Consider the following 21,376-nt stretch of genomic DNA (forward strand, 5'->3'; position numbering starts at 1 on the left):
AGCATTTCCTAGAAATACCACGGCGAGGGCAGCGAGCCACTCTCTCAAACTGCCTGCGACATATACTGCTTGGCAACTGTTTTGTGTATACAGAAGCACCAACGAAACTGTCAAGGGTACAAGATATCACTTAGCAGCTGCAGCGTGCACTGGCGGTCGTGTCGACAGCTGAAGGAGAAAAGCTCGTACGGCATTAGGGAATAGGAGACATGCCGAGCAACACTCTACAAGTAGCATGAAAGCGTGCGGACGCAGAAATCCTCGGAGGCTGGCGTCGCGGTCCGTGACAATCGGCCAGAGGCGCCGGCAGCGCGCGCGCCTCCGTTCAGCGCGGCAGGTGGCCCTGGCACAGCTGTCTGCGGGCGTACCTGGGTCGCGCCGGCTGCGACCGGGGTGCACGTGCGAGGCGGCCGCTACTGCTCGCTGCTGCCCTTGCCCTTCCTTCCCAGCGCTTCCCGCCCAGGATCGGCTGGAACCGGCCCCGTCAGCCCGTGTGCGCTCCTCCGCGGTCAGAATCGGACTGGCGCGCGCCGCCACACCGCCCACCTCCGCCAGCGACATCGCGCGCGCGCCGCGTCAACTACTGTACTTTCACCCTCCTGCCACCAGAAGCACCGGGCGGTCTCGTACGCGTCTTTGCTCGCCACAGACACGACTCACGGCTGATGGTGAGGCAACTGTCCTCATCTCCACATTTGAATAAAAACAGACGACCCACTGGGTTTGCAGAAGACGTGGATCCGCAGACGTGGATTCATGAAAGTCATGCTCCCCAGAAAAAAAAAAAAAAAAAAAAATTAGTAGAAGCGTTTATATTTTTACATGCGACAAATCTAATATTCTACGGTTAACTTTCAGGCAGAGCAGCGTTAAAATTAAGTAGTCTCGAAAAAGCAAGGAATCCTAGACCTGACAAGCTACGTCCAAAACAGGATAAATTTGAGTAGCTTGCCGGACGACCGGCTCACGAAGATGGGCTTACTGCTTGACCAGTAACATTCCAGGCAGCTATTTCCGGAAAATATATTATTGTTCGAGTAGATTTTATGTACACTACTGGCCATGAAAATTGCTACACCAAGAATAAATGCAGATAATAAACGGGTATTCATTGGACAAATATATTATACTAGACCTGACATCTGATTATATTTTCACGCAATTTCGGTGCATAGATCCTGAGAAATCAGTACCCAGAACAACCACCTCTGGCCGTAATAACGGCCTTGATACGCCTGGGCATTGAGTCAAACAGAGCTTGGATGGCGTGTGGAGGTACAGCTGCCCATGCAGCTTCAACACGATACCACAGTTCATCAAGAGTAGTGACTGGTGTATTGTGAAGAGCCAGTTGCTCGGCCACCATTGACCAGACGTTTTCAATTGGTGAGAGATCTGGAGAATATGCTGGCCAGGGCAGCAGTCGAACATTTTCTGTACCCAGAAAGGCCCGTACAGAACCTGCAGCATGCGGTCGTGCATTATCCTGCTGAAATGTAGGGTTTCCCAGGGATCGAACGAACGGTAGAGCCACGGGTCGTAACACATCTGAAATGTAACGTCCACTGTTCAAAGTGCCGTCAGTGCGAACAGGAGGTGACCGAGACGTGTAACCAATGGCACTCCATACCATCACGCCTGGTGATACGCCAGTATGGCGATGACGAATACACGCTTCCAATGTGCGTTCACCGCAATGTCGCCAAACACGGATGCGACCATCATGATGCTGTAAACAGAACCGGGATTCATCCGAAAAACCGACGTTTTGCCATTCGTGCACCCAGGTTCGTTCAAAATGGTTCAAATGGCTCTGAGCACTATGGGACTCAACTGCTGAGGTCATTAGTCCCCTTGAACTTAGAACTAGTTAAACCTAACTAACCTAAGGACATCACAAACATCCATGCCCGAGGCAGCATTCGAACCTGCGACCGTAGCGCACCCAGGTTCGTCATTGAGAATACCATCGCAGGCGCTCCTGTCTGTGATGCAGCGTCAAGGGTAACCGCAGCCATGGTCTCCGAGCTGATAGTCCATCGTCGAACTGTTCGTGCAGATGGCTATTGTCTTGCAAACGTCCCCATCTTGTTGACTCAGGGATCGAGACGTGGCTGCACGATCCATGCGGATAAGATGCCTGTCATCTCGACTACTAGTGATACGAGGCCGTTGGGATCCAGCACGGCGTTCCGTATTACCCTCCTGAACCCACCGATTCTATATTCTGCAAACAGTCATTGGATCTCGACCAACGCGAGCAGCAATGTCGCGATACGATAAACCGCAATCGCGATAGGCTACAATCCGACCTTTATCAAAGTCGGAAACGTGATGGTACGCATTTCTCCTCCTTACACGAGGCATCACAACAACGTTTCACCAGGCAACGCCGGTCAACTGCTGTTTGTGTATGAGAAATCGGTTGGAAACTTTCCTCATGTCAGCACGTTGTAGGTGTCGCCCCTGGCGCCAACCTTGTGTGAATGCTCTGAAAAGCTAATCATTTGCATATCACACCATCTTCTTCCTGTCGGTTAAATTTCGCGTCTGTAGCACGTCATCTTCGTGGTGTAGCAATTTTAATGGCCAGTAGTGTGTTATTTTACTATACGTGTTTTGGAGGGGGCAGTGGTCGTGGTGCAAATAAAGTGTAGTATTGTACCCCGGCGCCGAGATGACCTCAGCAGTTTTGTCCCATAAGACCTTACCACAAATTTCCAAGTTTTGCCAGTTATGTTCGCTACGCCACTGCGTACATGCTGTCAGCAACAAATACGATATAGTTCGGGGAGACCAGAGGTAGAACCAGCAAGCCACAGAAAGTTGAGTACGGGAATGCGGGAGGGAAAATACCCTCCACCTACGGGAGAGAAAAATAAGTCTGCGTAGTTCGGGTACGCGCCGTAGGTTTTTCGTGAAAACGTCGGGACAAAATCATAACAAGCGTTTCGTGTTGTTGTTGTTGTTGTGGTCTTCAGTCCTGAGACTGGTTTGATGCAGTTCTCCATGCTACTCTATCCTGTGCAAGCTTCTTCATCTCCCAGTACCTACTGCAACCTACATCCTTCTGAATCTGCTTAGTGTATGCATCTCTTGGTCTCCCCCTACGATTTTTACCCTCCACGCTGCCCTCCAATACTAAATTGGTGATCCCTTGATGCCTCAGAACACGTCCTACCAACCGATCCCTTCTTCTGGTCAAGTTGTGCCACAAACTCCTCTTCTTCCCAATCCTATTCAATACTTCCTCATTAGTTATGTGATCTACCCATCTAATCTTCAGCATTCTTCTGTAGCACCACATTTCGAAAGCTTCTATTCTCTTCTTGTCCAAACTAGTTTCGTGTTAAAATGTAATTTAATTATCAATATCTTTAGCATAGCGTTACATAGAGTACTGTTAACGTTACAGAATAGATGACACACAGGTTTGTACTATCGCTGGCCGCTGTCTGCTATACGTAATCGCCTTGCGTCGCTTCTTCATTTCCTTTTCAACGCTACTGTAGTTCTCACTCGGCACTGGACTTTTGAGTCTTTTTGAATTCCTTTCGTCGCGAACTTTCGTCTGGAATGCGTTGTCTGTAATTACGAGCACATTTACGAATCATACGAGGCGACATCATTCATTATTTTGTAAGTTTCAGTTTAATTTATATTTTTATGTACTCACTTTGGATCATAACAGTCCTCCATGAGCTCTTCTCAATGATACGTGAACCGCTATCCTGGCGAGACGCGTTTCCCCGCTACACCAATTTATAACTTTACACAAAGCTAAATCGTAACAATCACGCGCATGCGCCTATGCTGCTACAATGACGTCACAGTCAAATCATATATTGAACAACAAACACGTACACACGTGATCAATTCGCTAAGGACTCAACTATTGTTTATGCATTATTAGTCTCGTAGTTGTTAGTGATTCAAATGTGACGCTATTTTCTCACACACGAAAGTTCGACCGAGAACTGAACAGACGTTTTCACGTCAAAATCCAGAAAAACTGACTTCCCCAACATTGGCGGAAACGACTAAAAGAAACGACATTCCCCTTACTTACAATCTCGTGCAGCACATTGCGCAGACCAGTCTTAGCAGTCATAGTGCTTAATTACACTTCTATCTCAGAGTGTCAATTACAACTTTACCATCAAATGGAGCCAAACTGACCGATTTTGGACTTTAAACTCAAATATTTCTGGAACCAATAAAATTAATACACTGGTTTCTCTTTCAGAGCTATAGTAATAAAATAACTGAAAAGTACATCTGGCATATTAATAAAATTTTAGCCCTTCGTCGCCCACGTGCGGCCCTGGAAGACCTCAGAATCACATTTTTTCTCCTGTCCAACCGCCATCTTGTCTCTCGCTGCTCCCTCCTTCAAAAGCTCCTCCTCAATCGTTCTCGAGAGGTTGACAAGGCGGCAATGATTCCGCAGGAGATCAGTAGCCCTTTATGTTTCGATTGTGTTGTTGAAAAACGTGGATCCCATGTGGGAGACGGTGTAAAAAAAATAAATAATAACTGGCGCACTTGGAAATTTTATTTGCTCTCCCCACCATTGTGTTGTAAATACTGGTATTTTGGAAAGCTATTTTTTTCCAACCTGAATGGAACATTTTGCTGTTTCAAGTTTTCCTTTGTTGAAAAGGGTTGTTGGAGAGATCCCCGGTTCGTGGGTGAGGAGCAAATCATAGCAGATTGGGTGGGACAAGAGAGAAAAGAGCCACTTGAAGATGGAAATACTGAAGAAATGGACAGTGAAGTGGAGGACGAAATGTTGTTGGGAAAGGATGGAGAGACAATTTGGACGGCTGTGACAAATTCTGCAACCAGAAATACCCAAAGAAACAACATTACTTACCTTCTCAATGCAAAAGGTGCTGCCAAAACAGGCAAAACTGCTCTCTGCTTCTCTGAATTACTTGTGAGTGAAGATATTATGCAGGAAATTGCACTTCACAAAAAAAAAAAGGTTCAAATGGCTCTGAGCACTATGGGACTTAACATCCATGGTCATCAGTCCCCTAGAACTTAGAACTACTTAAACCTAACTAACCTAAGGACATCACACAACACCCAGTCATCACGAGGCAGAGAAAATTCCTGACCCCGCCGGGAATCGAACCCGGGCGCGGGAAGCGAGAATGCTACCGCACGACCACGAGCTGCGGACACACTTCACATTAATGAAGAAATCAGTAAAGGAGGCATTTTGGACCCAACATTAGATATACAATCAACCCACTGACGTGTGAGAGGTGAAAGTACTTATTGGATTTATCTTTATTTGCGGGACTATCAAGAAATCTGAAGTGAATCTTGATGGTCTTTATTCCAAAAGTTTGGTCTTTCATTTTTCAGATGTGTCATGTCCAAAAACTGAATCAAATTCATTCTTTTACATTTGAGATTTGCCGGCTGGTGTGGCCAAGCGTTTCTATGCGCTTCAGTCTGGAACCGCATGACCGCTACGGTTGCAGGTTCAAATCCTGCCTCGGGCATGGATGTGTGTGATGTCCTTAGGTTAGTTAGGTTTAAGTAGTTCTAAGTTCTAGGGGACTGATGACCTCTGCTGTCAAGTCCCATAGTGCTCAGAGCCATTTGAACATTTGAGATTTGATTCTAAACAAACACATGATGAGAGAAGGTGAAATGATAAATTACACCTATTAGTGAAGTATGGATCATTTTCAATGCAAACTGTGGGACACATTATACCCAGTCTGAATATGACACTACTGACGAAACTCTTCTCACTTTCAGTGGGAAGTGAGCCTTCAAAATGTATGTCCATAAAAAAATTGATAACCATTCGAAGATCGTATCACTTTGCAACACTAGCTCACTTTATTTTTGTGGTGGGATAACCAACGCAGGTAAAACTATAATTAAGAGGGAAGAATCCCTTATTTTGCCAACACGCTACATCATTCGCCTATGTGGAAACATTGCAGTGTAACAGCTACAACTGGTTTGTATCATACAAATTGACTCAGGACGTTACTGAGCATAAGCCCACTTTATATGAAATGAATATTCACAGTGGTGAATATGTACAACCATCAGCTGTATAATGGAATGACGACAATGAAAATTTGTGCCGGACTGGAACTTGAAACAACAAACCATGACACTCCATACAAGCCACAATCACACCTTGGATCTGCACCTGTTGGTAGCTGGAGTGCGAGCTCTGAGCTCCCAAAGGAAAGGGTAAGAGAAGATGTCCATGTCAAAACTGTTATCAGTGACAATGACACAGGTCTAGCAACAATGATTACCAAAGTACAAAGGACAACTGAAACAAGCAGAAAGTTATATATATTCAGTAAACTAGATACAAAATCTGTATTGTCATATGTCACTGAGGAACTTAAAACTTTCAGCATAGGGGAGGAGCATGTACAGGAACTATGGCTCAAGTTTCAAAGAATGCACTGGAGAGATAAACACCTAGTAAAACACTTCATAATGAGAGGGAACCACTATGTATACAGTCACTGTAAAGAAACTCTAAAGAAACTGGTATTATTGCATAATAAGTATATAGTGAAGTGTAGGGCTATAGATAGAGATATTCTGAATGAACCATGATGTTTGCCTATCAAGAGAGAAATTTGTGATTGTGTGATGCCTCCAATGACTACCATAGTAGGATATTGTCAAATGACATTTCACAAAACTCAAAGACATTCTGGTTGTATGTAAAAGCTGTTAGTGGCACCAAAGTTATTGACCAGTCCCTAGCAAATGAGACAAAAACTGAAATTAAGGGTAACAAAGGAAAAGCTGAAAGACTAAACTCCATTTTCAAATATTCCTTTACAGAGGAAAACCCAGGAGAATTGCTCCCATTTAATCCTCATACCATGAAAAGATGAATGAAGCAAATATTAGCGTCAGTGTTGTTGAGAAACAACTGAAATAGTTAAAGTTAAACAAAGCTCCAGGCCCCAACGGAGTCCCTGTCAGATTCTACACTGACTTTTTGGCTGAGTTTGCCTCTCTTCTAACTATAACCTATCATAGATCCAATGAACAAAGAGCTGCATCCAGTTCTTGAGAAAAGGCACAAGTCACACCCACCTACAAGAAAGGTAGTATACATGATCCAGAAAATTACCATCCAGTATCCTTGACATTGATTTGTTATAGAATCTTAGTACCTATTCTGAGCTCAAACATAATGAGGTATCTCGAACAGAATGATCTCCTTAATGCCAACCAGCGTGGATGCTGAAAACATCGATAATATGCAAACCGATGCACACTTTTCTCACATGACATACTGAAAGCTTCAGTTCACGGCAGTCAGACAGATGCAGTATTTATTGATTTCCAAAAAGCCTTTGACTCAGTCCCACACCTATGCTTATTGTCAAAAGTATGATCATATGGGGTATCAAGTGAATTTTGTGACTGGATTGAGGACTGTCTGGTAGCAAGGACACAGCATCTTTTCTAGGATGGAGAGTCATCATCAGATGTAGAAGTAACTTTGGGTGTGCCCCAGGGAAGTGTGTTGGGACCCTTGCTGTTCATTTTGTATATTGATGACCTTGAAGACAGTATTAAAAGTAGCTTCAGACTTTTTTCAGATGATGTAGTTATCTGTAATGAAGTACTAACTGAAAGAATCTGCATAAATATTTAGTCAGAGCTTTATTAGATTTCAAAGTAGTACGAAGATTGGCAACTTGCTTGAAATGTTCAGAAACATAAAATTGTGTACCTCATAAAATGAAAAACTGTATACCTTATGACTATAATATCAATGAGTCACTGTGGAAATCAGCCAACTCATTAGGGATATGAAATGGAATGATCACATAGGTTCAGTCACTGGTAAAGCAGGTAGCAGATGTCAGTTTATTGGTAGAATATTGGGGATGTGTGATCAGTCTACAAATAACAATCTTAAAAATCACTCTCATGACCGGAACAGTCCTCAAATGCGTGGGAACCATACCAAACAGGACTGACAGGGGATACTGACTGTACACAGAGTTGGGCAGCATGAATGGTCACAGGTTTGTCTGATCAGTGAGAGGGTATCATAGAGATACCAAAGGAACTGGAAGACACTTGAAGATAGACATAAACTATACTGAGAAAGTCTATTAACAAAGTTTCAAGAACCATCTTTAAATGATGACTCTAGGAATATACTACAATCCCCTATGTATCACTCACACAGGGTTTGTAAAGGTAAGATTAGAATAATTACTGCATGCACAGAGGCATTCAGACAATCATCCTTCTCACTCCACATGTGAATGGAATGGGAAGAAACTCTAATAACTGGTTCACTGGGATATACCCTCTGCTATGTACCTCACACGGTTTGCAGAGTACAGATGTAGATATAGAGGAAGCATGGGGAAAAGAAGATGATGAAATAATAGTAGAAGAAGAAGAAGAAGGAGGAGGAGGAGGAGGAGGAGGAGGGGGAGGGGGAGGGGGGGGGGAAGTGCAATAGAGCACTACAATGGGAAGGGAGTTGAGGTCGTGAGGAGTTTTGTACAGGACTGAGTTGAGCAACAACTGCATACGATCTACCTCACCCTGGAACTGTCACTTGTTTCTAGTTTACAGCTGCTAGATAAAGCCACCCTCATTATGCCAAGTGAGCAAATACAGTGGAATCTTCAGGAGTATTTTGTCCTTTTTGTTTTTTATGTTTTGGCTTTGCACTGAGAGGAAATGAAAAATGAACAGCACTATTTTTGCAATTAATGACAATCTGGAACCTCCTCTGTTCCATGTTTATAACGTATTTTAGGAAAAATAATTAATGAACTGTGTACCTTTCACTTAACTGTTAAGTCAGGCTGACTTCAATAAACTAATAGACAGTCGAAGGAGCAATCAGAATTACACAACAAATGGGGAGATAATAGAATAGTGAGAGGGGAGGACTGAAAAGTCAAAGTTTTCCTACTGGAGTTAAGCCATTATACACATATATCAGCTTCAAAATGGAAATATTATTCTAGTATAGCAATTGTGTGCATAATGTGGAAATTAATTCAGTTCATGGTACAACCAATCCAAACAAAGCATCTATGAACAATGGCATTATTAAAATAAAAAAGAAGAATATAAGAAACTACAAGGGTGCCCTTTCCTTATGATATTCTCTCAAAAATGGTTCAAATGGCTCTGAGCACTATGGGACTCAACTGCTGTGGTCATTAGTCCCCTAGAACTTAGAACTACTTAAACCTAACTAACCTAAGGACATCACACACATCCATGCCCGAGGCAGGATTTGAACCTGCGACCGTAGCAGTCGCACGGTTCCGGACTGCGCGCCTAGAACTGCGAGACCACCGCGGCCGGCGATATTCTCTCACTATGCCAGTTTATTCTCTTGTTTATACAGAAACCAAGCAAGATGTCACAGTGGTAGGGCACTGCACTCCCATTCAAAAGGGTGGTGGGTCAAATTTCCATCCAGATTTAGGTTTTCTGTAGTTCTCCTAATTTGGTGAAGGTGTATGCCAGGAATGTTCCTTTGAAAATATCACAGCTGATTCTCTTCCCTTTCCTTCCCGAACCCACGGGTGTCCTCATCTCTAATGACTTTATTGTCAATGGGGCAATCAGTCTAAGACCTGATTTTTATTTGTTTTATTAAGATTGCTTTTAAACTGCAACTTACATCCTTCTGAATCTGCTTCTTCTATTCATCTCTTGGTCTCACTTTGTGATTTGCACCCCCTACACTTCCCTCAAATACTAAACTGGTGATCCCTTGACGTCTCAGAATGTGTCCTATCAACTGACCCCTTCTTATAGTCAGGTTGTGCCAGAAATTTCTTTTCTCACCAATTTTATTCTGTGCCTCCTAGTTAGTTATGTGATCTACCCATATAATCTTCAGCATTCTTCTGTAGCTCCATATTTCAACATCTTTTATTCTCTTCTTGCCTAAACTGTTTACCATCCATGTTTCACTCCCACTCTTGCCTGCTCTCTGTACATATACTTTCAGAAAACACTTCCTAACACCTAAATCTATATTCAATGTTAACAAATTTCTTTTCTTCAGAGATGTTTCTCTTGTCATTGCCAATCTAAATTTTATATCCTCTCTACTTCAGCCATTATCTTGTTATTTTACTCCCCATATATAAAAACTCATCTACTAATTTAAGTGTCTTAGTTTCTAATCTAATTCTCTCAGTATCACCTGATTTAATTCAGCTGCATTCCACTATCTTCGCCCACACTGTCACAGAATTCCTAAAAACTGATGGCAAGATCCCCAGTCACATTCATGAAAGGATTAGGAATGTTACTGGGTTGCTGCAGTTGATACAGTGTCAATATTTAGACATTCATTTTGTTTCTGAAGAGAAGCTACTGGGAGAGTGATATTGGCTGATTGAAAGCACAGTGGCTGACACACTGCTGAGACTGCCCTAAACATTATGTTTATGTGGATTTTTGGAAAATAGCAAGCAATTCTGTGCAATACTACCGCAGCTTAAAATAAAAAAATAAGTAAAAAAAAATAAATAAAAAAAAATTATGAAAGGCAACTCTTCACTGAAGTGAGTTCACCCATCAAAAATGTGAGTGTGTACAGGTCACACACACACACACACACACACACACACACACACACACACACACACACACGTGCACATGAGTGCTCAAACCATTCAAAGGATTGGAGGAATTACCTACCAAGACAACTAACGAAAGCTTATTGCTGTTGTCTCCAGATAAGAAGATTGCAAAACTGTGTGTGTTACTGGCTGAGGAACAGAGACAGCAGTTTTTCCTACCGCAATACTACAAAAATGTTGAGAAGGATGGAAATTTAACTGAAACCGAGACCACTATTCACAACAGTTCTAGCTACAAGCTGTGTAAATTGCACTCTGTTTTCTTCTAAGTTAAAAGAGAAATAATTTAGGGGATATTACTTTCTGATTGACCCCTGTGCCTCCAACTCTGCTTCCATCTTGAAACAGCCAGGAGTGCAAACATCAAGCTGGTCTTTCCGAACCACCAGCACAATACCTCTCCTCTACCTGTCGCTGATTAGGAGGTCAATGTTATCATCTTCTCTTGACTCAAAGAAAGGCAAGCTGACAGAGAAACCCTTTACTGTTAAACAGTGCTGCTATTTGATTTTGTACCTCACCTTTCTATGGATAAACAATTACTGAAGAAAATGAAAACCTTAGGAAATGATGCCCTTGAACATTTGCAGCAAGATAAAACTGTCTTCTATGGAATTTTTCTCCTTTCCTAAGATACCAACTATTACACTGCAGGGTAATTTTTACTTGTGTTGCTTTCATTATCATCCCCTAAAAAAGGCCCTTAATTCATGATATGAGTTTACCCTATTGTCTTTCTCTTTACTTATTAAACCATGACTATAACACATTCTGCTCTTTTATGTTCACCTTACATGGGTTAGTCATAAAAATTGAAGTACCACCTTGAAAATTAATTTGTTTATTTATTTGCAGATACAAGTGTGCAGCCCAGGTACAGAGAGAAACCCTCCATCACAGCACCATAGCACACCACTAGAGGAGCTGCACCAAAGTAAAACATTTATTCTCTCCTCAAAATATGTTTTGCAAATTGTTTAACAAGCACACTGCCAAATTACTGATATGTATTCATAAATTTCCTACTAACAAACGTGCCGGCATGTTCACAGGAGCTCAGTCCGTCAGTTCACCTGATGGCGACACATATGATCGTCGAAATATTGTGCCCATTGGACACTGTAGACTGACAGTACACCCATGGATATTGTGATTATCAAAAACGCCAGGAGAAACTGAAGAATCACAAATATAATATTGGCTGGTGACAAAGTTGTAACCCTACGAATTTTTTCGCAAAAAAGTGAATGACTCCAGGAATCCTTTACTTATAAAACACTGTGCTATGTTGGATAGAAAAAGTTCATCAGATCTGTAGGCAGCATCATTAGGCACATTCTTAGATATGCTTGGATAAATCAGTCAATCACAGAACAGGCAAATTAAATGAAAGGGAGGGAAATAGTCATAGAACAGCTATCTTACACTGAAGCACATTCTACCACATACTGCTTCTTATGGTGATTATTTGTTTGTGAAAAATGCTTATTGCCACTGCAGTTCGTAACCCATATTTCACTCATCCCCACAAATGAATCATCTGATGCAATCATATAGATGTAGGATTATCCATTTGGTCCTGGTGATGCACATGGCACACAATTTTGCCATGCTACATCATTTATGAAAGAAACAATTGGTAGAACTAGATCAATTTTTTGCACTCTGTCTTTATGAAATAGTCTTAAAATAAGTTACTAGCCTCACTCCGCCTGTGCGGCAAGTATGTGTAGCCACAACATCAACAGAACTGACATTATCCCTGTAAGAATCTGGTTGCAACCAAGTAGACTCCTGATTTAACAAATACACTGCTGACAGTTTCCACTTTACCTACTGAAAAAAAAGGAACAAAAGTCCTCAGAGGTAAGCAAAGTCTCAGGATGAGAGTAAAAATGTGTGAGGGTTAAACAGTTTCTGAGGAAACGATATGTCAATTTTTTTCACTTTCAGTAGTTTCATGAAACGTGTTCCTACAGGAAACACCTCCTCCTGTTAGCAACTGGCTCGTTATCCAAAGGCATAGTAACTAACAGTGGATAATGAAGTTATGAAATCCAAGATAAAATACAAAATAACATCCTACTGGTATTGAATCATGACAAACTCCATTTAAAAAATCAAATCTGCCAATACAAGACCACATCCATAAGAGGAAATATATCTGCAGTTTCATGTTCCATACTTGGAAAGTAACATAGCTGATACCTAAGGATCACAAATGTCATCTTAACAGAAAGAAACACTGCTGGAAATTGTAATTTCTGCTTTAGATCACTTAATATATGTAGTTTAATAAGCCACAGCTGCAAAATACTAAAATGAATTCTTTACAGACAAATGGAAAAACTAGTAGAAGCCAACCTCGGGGAAGATCAGTTTGGATTCCGTAGAAATACTGGAACACGTGAGGCAATACTGCCCTTACGACTTATCTTAGAAGAAAGATTAAGAAAAGGCAAACCTACGTTTCTAGCATTTGTAGACTTAGAGAAAGCTTTTGACGATGTTGACTGGAATACTCTCTTTCAAATTCTGAAGGTGGCAGGGGTAAAATACAGGGAGTGAAAGGCTATTTACAATTTGTACAGAAAGATGATGGCAGTTATAAGAGTCGAGGGACAAGAAAGGGAAGCAGTTGTTGGGAAGGGAGTAAGACAGGGTTGTAGCCTCTCCCCGATGTTATTCAATCTGTATATTGAGCAAGCAGTAAAGGAAACAAAAGAAAAATTCCGAGTAGGTATTAAAATCCATGGAGAAGAAATAAAAACATTGAGGTTCGCCGATGACATTGTAATTCTGTCAGAGACAGCAAAGGACTTGGGAGAGCAGTTGAACGGAATGGATAGTGTCTTGAAAGGAGGATATAAGATGAACATCAACAAAAGCAAAACGAGGATCATGGAATGTAGTCGAATTAAATCGGGTGATGCTGAGGGAATTAGATTAGGAAATGAGACACTTAAAGTAGTAAAGGAGTTTTGCTATTTGGGGAGCAAAATAACTGATGATGGTCGAAGTAGAGAGGATATAAAATGTAGACTGGTCTATGGCAAGGAAAGCGTTTCTGAAGAAGAGAAATTTGTTAACATCGAGTATAGATTTAAGTGTCAGGAAGTCATTTCTGAAAGTATTTGTATGGAGTGTAGCCATGTATGCAAGTGAAACATGGACGATAAATAGTTTGGACAAGAAGAGAATAGAAGCTTTTGAAATGTGGTGCTACAGAAGAATGCTGAAGATTAGATGGGTAGACCACATAACTAATGAGGAAGTATTGAATAGGATTGGGGAGAAGAGAAGTTTGTGGCACAACTTGACCAGAAGAAGGGATCGGTTGGTAGGACATGTTCTGAGGCATCAAGGGATCACCAATTTAGTATTGGAGGGCAGCGTGGAGGGTAAAAATCGTAGAGGGAGACCAAGAGATGAATACACTAAGCAGATTCAGAAGGATGTAGGTTGCAGTAGGTACTGGGAGATGAACAAGCTTGCACAGGATAGAGTAGCATGGAGAGCTGCATCAAACCAGTCTCAGGACTGAAGACAACAACAACAATATATGTAGGATAACTACCTTCCTCCCAATAGGTTCTTCAATAGATTTCTTCAACCACCATGTTTTTAGTTATTCCCCATCTTCGACCAACTCCACTCCTCTGCAAGGTCTGCCTCTTACCAGGGCTTCTCATAATTTACTTTGTTACTTACTGATCAATGAAAATTCACTGACATCAGGAGAAACACTTCCAGAACATAAGCTGGTCCAGCAAGCTCTTAAAAGAGCACTCTTTGAATGCTAAGAACTCTCCATTAATTACAACAGTTGGCTTTAGGAAATCTAAACCCACTGTCTAAAGGCTTAAGACAATTGAGGGTCTTACAGAAAGGGGCCCAACCTTATTCTCATTCATGGCTGCAAGCCCATAATACACCAATCATGGGTTCAAGGATGAGTAAATTACAGTCGGTCTGTTTGATAGCTGTTCTCCAAATTAAAATCCAGTTTGGACCATTTACTGTTATCAGATATTATTTCTACACCATTCGAAATGAAGTGTTATGGACTGCAGGGTCCATAGTAAAGTTGTAACTGTATTAACATCCCTGCAGACAAAGATGTATCCTGTTCAACAGCTAGCTCATTAAAATTCTCTTATATGCGCCTGCTTATGACTGAACACTTCTACAATATGGCGACACTTCCCCTCAACAAACATAGGTATCTGAGAGACAAAAATTTTGTGTAAGTTGCACTTATTATAGAACAAGAGTTGCAGTGCTGAGAAAATGTACTATCTGTAATGAACTACACTCAAAGAGACAGAATACCATAGAGCGGCAACACCATGATCAGACTGAAGCAAAATGAGCAACCCTCTACCATGTTTTTGAAAGTCAGAACAAAGGGGCATAGTAACTAGCAGTGCATAAGTACGAGGTGCATTGAAGTTCTAAGGCCTCCGATTTTTTTTCTAATTAACTACTCACCCGAAATCGATGAAACTGGCATTACTTCTTGACGTAATCGCCCTGCAGACGTACACATTTTTCACAGCGATGACACCATGATTCCATGGCAGTGGCAAAGGCTTCTTTAGGAGTCTGTTTTGACCACTGGAAAATCGCTGAGGCAATAGCAGCACGGCTGGTGAATGTGCGGCCACCGAGAGTGTCTTTCATTGTTGGAAAAAGCCAAAAGTCGCTAGGAGCCAGGTCAGGTGAGTAGGGAGCATGAGGAATCACTTCAAAGTTGTTATCACGAAGAAACTGTTGTGTACCGTTAGCCTGATGTGCGGGTGCGTTGTCTTGGTGAAACAGCACATGCGCAGCCCTTCCCTGACGTTTTTGTTGCAGTGCAGGAAGGAATTTGTTCTTCAAAACATTTTTGTAGGATGCACCTGTTACTGTAGTGCCCTTTGGAACGCAATGGGTAAGGATTACGCCCTCGCTGTCCCAAAACATGGACACCATCATTTTTTCAGCACTGGCGGTTACCCGAAATTTTTTTGGTGGTGGTGAATCTGTGTGCTTCCATTGAGCTGACTGGCACTTTGTTTCTGGATTGAAAAATGGCATCCACGTCTCATCCATTGTCACAACCGATGAAAAGAAAGTCCCATTCACGCTGTCGTTGCGCGTCAACATGCCACACGGGCAGCCATGTGGTCGTCCATCAGCATTCGTGGCACCCAACTGGATGACACTTCGCATTTTCAGGTCGTCATGCAGGATTGTGTGCACAGAACCCACAGAAATGTCAACTCTGGAGGCGATCTGTTCAACAGTCATTCGGCGATCCCCCAAAACAATTCTCTCCACTTTCTCGATCATGTCGTCAGACCGGCTTGTGCGAGCCCGAGGTTGTTTCGGTTTGTTGTCACATGATGTTCTGCCTTCATTAAACTGTCGCACCCACGAATGCACTTTCGACACATCCATAACTCCATCACCACATGTTTCCTTCAACTGTCGATGAATTTCAATTGGTTTCACACCACGCAAATTCAGAAAACGAATGATTGCACGCTGTTCAAGTAAGGAAAACGTCGCCATTTTAAGTATTTAAAACAGTTATCATTCTCGCCACTGGCGGTAAAATTCCATCTGCTGTACGGTGCTGCCATCTCTGGGACGTATTGACAATGAACGCGGCCTCATTTTAAAACAATGCGCATGTTTCTATCTCTTTCCAGTGCGGAGAAAAAAAATCGGAGGCCTTAGAACTTGAATGCACCTCGTAAATTATGAAATCCAAGTTAAAATAATAAATCCACATATTCACATAAAGTTAAACAGAAAAAAGGTGTTCCTGTGCTGGTGTACAACACAAATGTACAAAATGAGTAACAGATAATATTTGTAAACTGTACACACTTTAAGTAAGATATATTCATAGTTTTATTACTTTTGGATGTGCAGTTATACACTTATCAAACATTAGGGATAATTTTGAAAGGACATTCAGAAACTGCTTATTTGCAACTTCCCACATGCATTACCTCATTTTCAAAACAAGCACACAGTGACGAGTGACTAAAATGACGAGCCACTACCACTTTTTACTGGTATTTGGATACCAGTCTTGTGACATCCCTCACTTGCTAGTTTTGGGAAGATTCATTGTATTCTATTGTTTCTAGAGTGTAACTTAGGTGTTAGCATTATGCAACAGCATACTGATGATTTATCATAAACATGTCACTCTAGGCATGATTTGTTATAATTAAATGTCAATTAAAAACACATCAGCTGTGAAATTCCTTAGAGGTGGTTACTGTGGACAAGTGAAGCAACATGCAGTTACCGAGTTGAAGGCAGTACTTTTGCATCTTGGTAAAGACAATATTTCCCCCCTTTTTTCCCCATCTTCACATTTGTTAACACATTCTGGGATTTCCTTAGTCATGTATCGAAAGTATGTTCTGTAATAGTCAATGTTATTTGCATATAAGAGTGTGCACTATGAGGAATCAGTTTCTGTGATTTCATGACTTCAGTCTGAGTAAGAAACAAAACATGAAGTAGTTGTGAGTGAGACAATTAGCTGTGAAATTTATATTCTTTCTTGTCACAAATATTTGACTGGGTCTTTTTTCTGAATATGTTGCAATTTCCGAGGGTGTGGTTAGGCAGGAATCTAAGAGCACAGCTTAAACGGCTGTGAGTGAAATGAGCAGCAGTCATATTCATAGTCTTGTTTGTCACAAATATTTAGTTACAGTCCTTACGAGCACTTTCATAAATCTGGTGGTCAACACTAAGATCACATTGCATAGCGAGTGATAGATGTCTTGTAACTGCTTTCCCATTTCAGCCAAATGCCAGCTGCATGCCACATTACTTCCTCATTTCAGTAGCTCTTACAAAATCACTGCCAAAGATATGGCAAATAATCATACAGGATGGCACCGCAGGGAGTGCTAAACAATGAGTCACAGCATCTCTATGTATACTGTATCTCTCTGATTACACTCACATGTCTGTCTAGTAGTCCTGATTGAATACTTCCACTGTTTCCTTAAATTCTTCTTGATCAATTTTAGATGGTTAGTTGCACACACGATTCATAAAGAAAACAAAACCATCACCCACAATTGGTTTATGCTGTAAATTTTTACATGTTAGTATAGTTCATATACTTTTGTAAAATGACATTTCACAATCATAAATGGAGAATTCACACAGAAATTTTGGATTCTGGTGGACGTCGATAGCAAGAGTCTCAATATCTCCCATTTAGCAACGAAGAGTATAAGAGCCGGAGTACTGATTCCATCACACAACATTTTACAGAATAGTTAGGCAAAATGCTGTGTCCTTAAATACAAAATAGTACACTTGATACACAATCACATCTGACAGCAATTGTCAGAGTAAATGTAATTCCAAACAATGTTGGCATTATTGTTGAATCACTCAGAAAGAAGGTCAAAATACAAATAATGCCAACTTCTGTTGATTTATAAACTATTTTCTGCTATATTTCATATTTAAACATTCTTTGATATACATAATGTGCACATTACATTCCAAAGCAATTTTGAGAAAAATGAGAGCAAGGGAAAGGTGGTAAAAAAACTGCAAAAATAATATATACCATTCTTACATAAAATAAGCAGCTATCCCCTGCTGATCTGAGATGCAAATGTAATTGAAGGTTATGTAAGTTTACATGCAGTACATTTCATGGTAACTTACCTGTGCAACATTTTCAAAGTGTTCATGGCTCTTCTGATAAACACGTGCTTTCTGTAAGTTGCGTCCTATACCAACATTTTTTCTAAGGAAAACTTCTCCATGATTTGCCAACCAGTCAAGGACCTAGAACAAAAAGGAAGAACCTGACAACAAAGCTTCAGACACACAGCCAAGTGAAAACAAATTATCATAACATGATGTGACCACATCTTACTCATGTACAGCTGATACCTTTGCAGTTTGTCTGTTAGTTTTACTTACTATAAATAAAACAGGCACCAAGTGCAATATACTCTTTGTAATTCTGAAGGTAGCAGAGATAAAATATATTGAGAAAACTATTATCTACAACTTGGATACAAAACAGCCTGTAGTTACAAGGGTTATCCAGAAAGTAGGGAACGTTACCGTCTGATGCCGCTAGGCACGTGCCAATTGCGTATATTTTGGTATGTGCGTGCTTGGCAGCTCAGTCAGCATCCATCCATGACAGTGGGAATGTCTCCACACATCTGGTTTTTTTTTTTTTTTTTTTTGAAAGGTGCACTCTAATCAAAAACCCCGCCAGTTGTGAGGTGCGGTCTGTGATGCAGTTTTTGTTGGCAAAAAACCTAAAACCTATAGAAATTTTTGTAAACTGTGTAGTGTGTATGGAAACAATGTAATGAGTGAATGTTCCATCCGGAAATGGTGCATTCGGTTTAAAAATAACTAATCCAACATTAATGATGAAGAGAAGAGTGGACGCTCAAGCATTGTGACTGACAATCTTGTCGCTAAAGTTGATGAAATGATTCGTGAAAACCATCACTTCACATAATGAAGCTTTTGCTTTCTTTTCCACAAGTTTCACGGACTTTGTTGTTTGAAATCGTCATTCAAAAGCTAGGCTAACACAAATTTTGTGCATGATGGGTACCCAAAATGCTTACAGAGCACCATAAAGAACAACAAATGGGGGCAACACTGACATTTATGGAGGCCTACCACAAACATGGCGATTCATTACTGGATGGAATCATAAACAGTGACAAGACTTGGATGAAATAAATCAATTGTGAGACAAAATTACAGTCCATGGAGTGGGGGCACACAAGGTCCCCCCAAAAACCAAGAAAATGTTTGCAAACCTTGTCAATAGGAAGTTGATGGTGACACCGTTTTGGGATAGGCAAGGTGTGCTTCTTATTGATTTTCTCGAACATGGAGCAACCATAAATTCTGCCCGGTACTGTCAAAATTTGCACAGTCTTAGAAGAGCAGTTCAAAACAAATGCCGAGGAAAGCTGACATCCAAAATTTTGTTTTTGCATGACAATGCCCGACCTTACATGGCAAACCGCACTAAAGAACTACTTAATTCATTCAAATGGGATATTTTCCCTTGTCCACCTACAGCCCCGATCTTGCACCAAGCGACTTCAAATTGTTTCCCAAGATGAAGAACTGGCTTTCAATGCAGCGCTTTGATGATGGTGCGGAACTCCAGGCAGGTGTAACTCACTGGCTGAACTCTCAGGCACCAGAATTTTACAACGAAGGTCTTTCAAAGCTTGTCCATTATTATGATAAGTGCCTCAGTGTATTTGGTGACTATGTAGGAAAGTAGTATGTCAGTCGCTCTTTCAGATGTATATAATAAGATGTATTTCTTGTTCTTAATTTTTTTTAATGCCTAAACATTTCCTGCTTTCTGAATAGCCCTCGTATATGACTGAAAGGACATGCAAGGGAAGCAGTAGTTAAGAAAGAAGTGAGACAGTGTTGTAGCCTATCTGTGATGTTATTCAATCTGTATACTGAGTAAGCCGTGAAGGAAACTAAGGATAAAGTTACAAAGTAAATTAAATTTCAAAGAGAAGAAATTAAAACTTTGAGGCTTTCCGATGATATAATAATTCTGTTAGTGACAGCAAAGGTTTGAAAGAGCAGTTGAACAGAACAGATTATGTCTTGAGAAAAGGTTATAAGATGCATGTCACCAAAAGTAAAACAAGGGTAATGGAATATAGTTGAGTTAAAGCAGGTTATGTCGAGGGAATTGAATTAAGAAATGAGACATTAAAAGCAGTAGTATACATTTTGCTGTTTTGGGCAGCACAATAACTCATGATGGATGATGGCCAAACTGGAGAGGATACAAAATACAGACTGGCAATGGCAAGAAAAGCATTTATGAAAAAAGGGAAATTCATTAACGATGAATATAAATTTCAAAGACAGGAATTCTTTTCTGAATGTATTTGTCTGGAGTGAAGCCTTGTGCAGATGTTAAATGTGAATAATAAGCAGTTCAGGCAAGAAGAGAACAGAAGCTTTTGAAACATGGTGCTATCGAAGAATGCTGAAGATTAGATGGGTAGATTGAGTAATTAGTGAAGGAGTATTGAACTGAAATGGGGAGGAAAGAAATTTATGGTACATCTTGACCGAAAGAATAGTTTGGTTCATATGATACACCTGAAGGCACCATGGAATTGTCAGTTTGATACTGTAGGGAAGTGTGTGGAGCAAAACTGCAGATGAATGCTTCATTACAGAAAACAGTTTCAAATGGAAGCAGAGATAATGAGGCATTCACGTAACAGACCAGTGTGGGAAGATGCAACAAATGAGTCATTGGACCACATTACAGCACAAACAAAACAGGATACAGAGACTTAACTATTTGTTCATATTGTCTACAGCTCTATCTGAGAGAAGCAGGGAGAGAGGTGGGTATAGCCCCACATTGTACAAAACTGATGCAGGGAGAGGTGGAGGGAATTGGCTTTACCCCAAAGACTAACTGCTGCAGTAGGGAGGTCAGCAATGGTGGCAGCCTAACCTGGTAAATGGCAATTATGTTTTTTTCCTTGTTTGAACAAACTATCGGTAAAACTGGCCCTTAGAAGTAATGAACACATATGTACAGTATTTCTCGTAAAGCAAAACTACACAATACTAGGCAAACAGTATCCAATAATACTGGCATTAAGGCTACTACCATTCCACCACATTGGCCAGCTACTTCTATTTTTATT

At 40.9% G+C, this 21,376-nt stretch overlaps 1 protein-coding gene across 1 annotated transcript in view; it reads right to left on the reverse strand.

Annotated features, from left to right (window-relative positions):
• The window catches only part of LOC126259616 (kalirin), a 1,784,965-nt gene that overhangs the window by 1,274,568 nt on the left and 489,021 nt on the right, over positions 1–21,376 (reverse strand). Inside the window, exon 13 of the mRNA XM_049956530.1 lies at positions 18,354–18,476. Coding sequence (XP_049812487.1) covers positions 18,354–18,476 — 123 coding nt within the window. The remainder of the gene's footprint in view (positions 1–18,353; positions 18,477–21,376) is intronic.

This window comes from Schistocerca nitens, chromosome 5, assembly GCF_023898315.1.
Source record: "Schistocerca nitens isolate TAMUIC-IGC-003100 chromosome 5, iqSchNite1.1, whole genome shotgun sequence".
Taxonomy (NCBI): Eukaryota; Metazoa; Arthropoda; class Insecta; order Orthoptera; family Acrididae; genus Schistocerca; species Schistocerca nitens.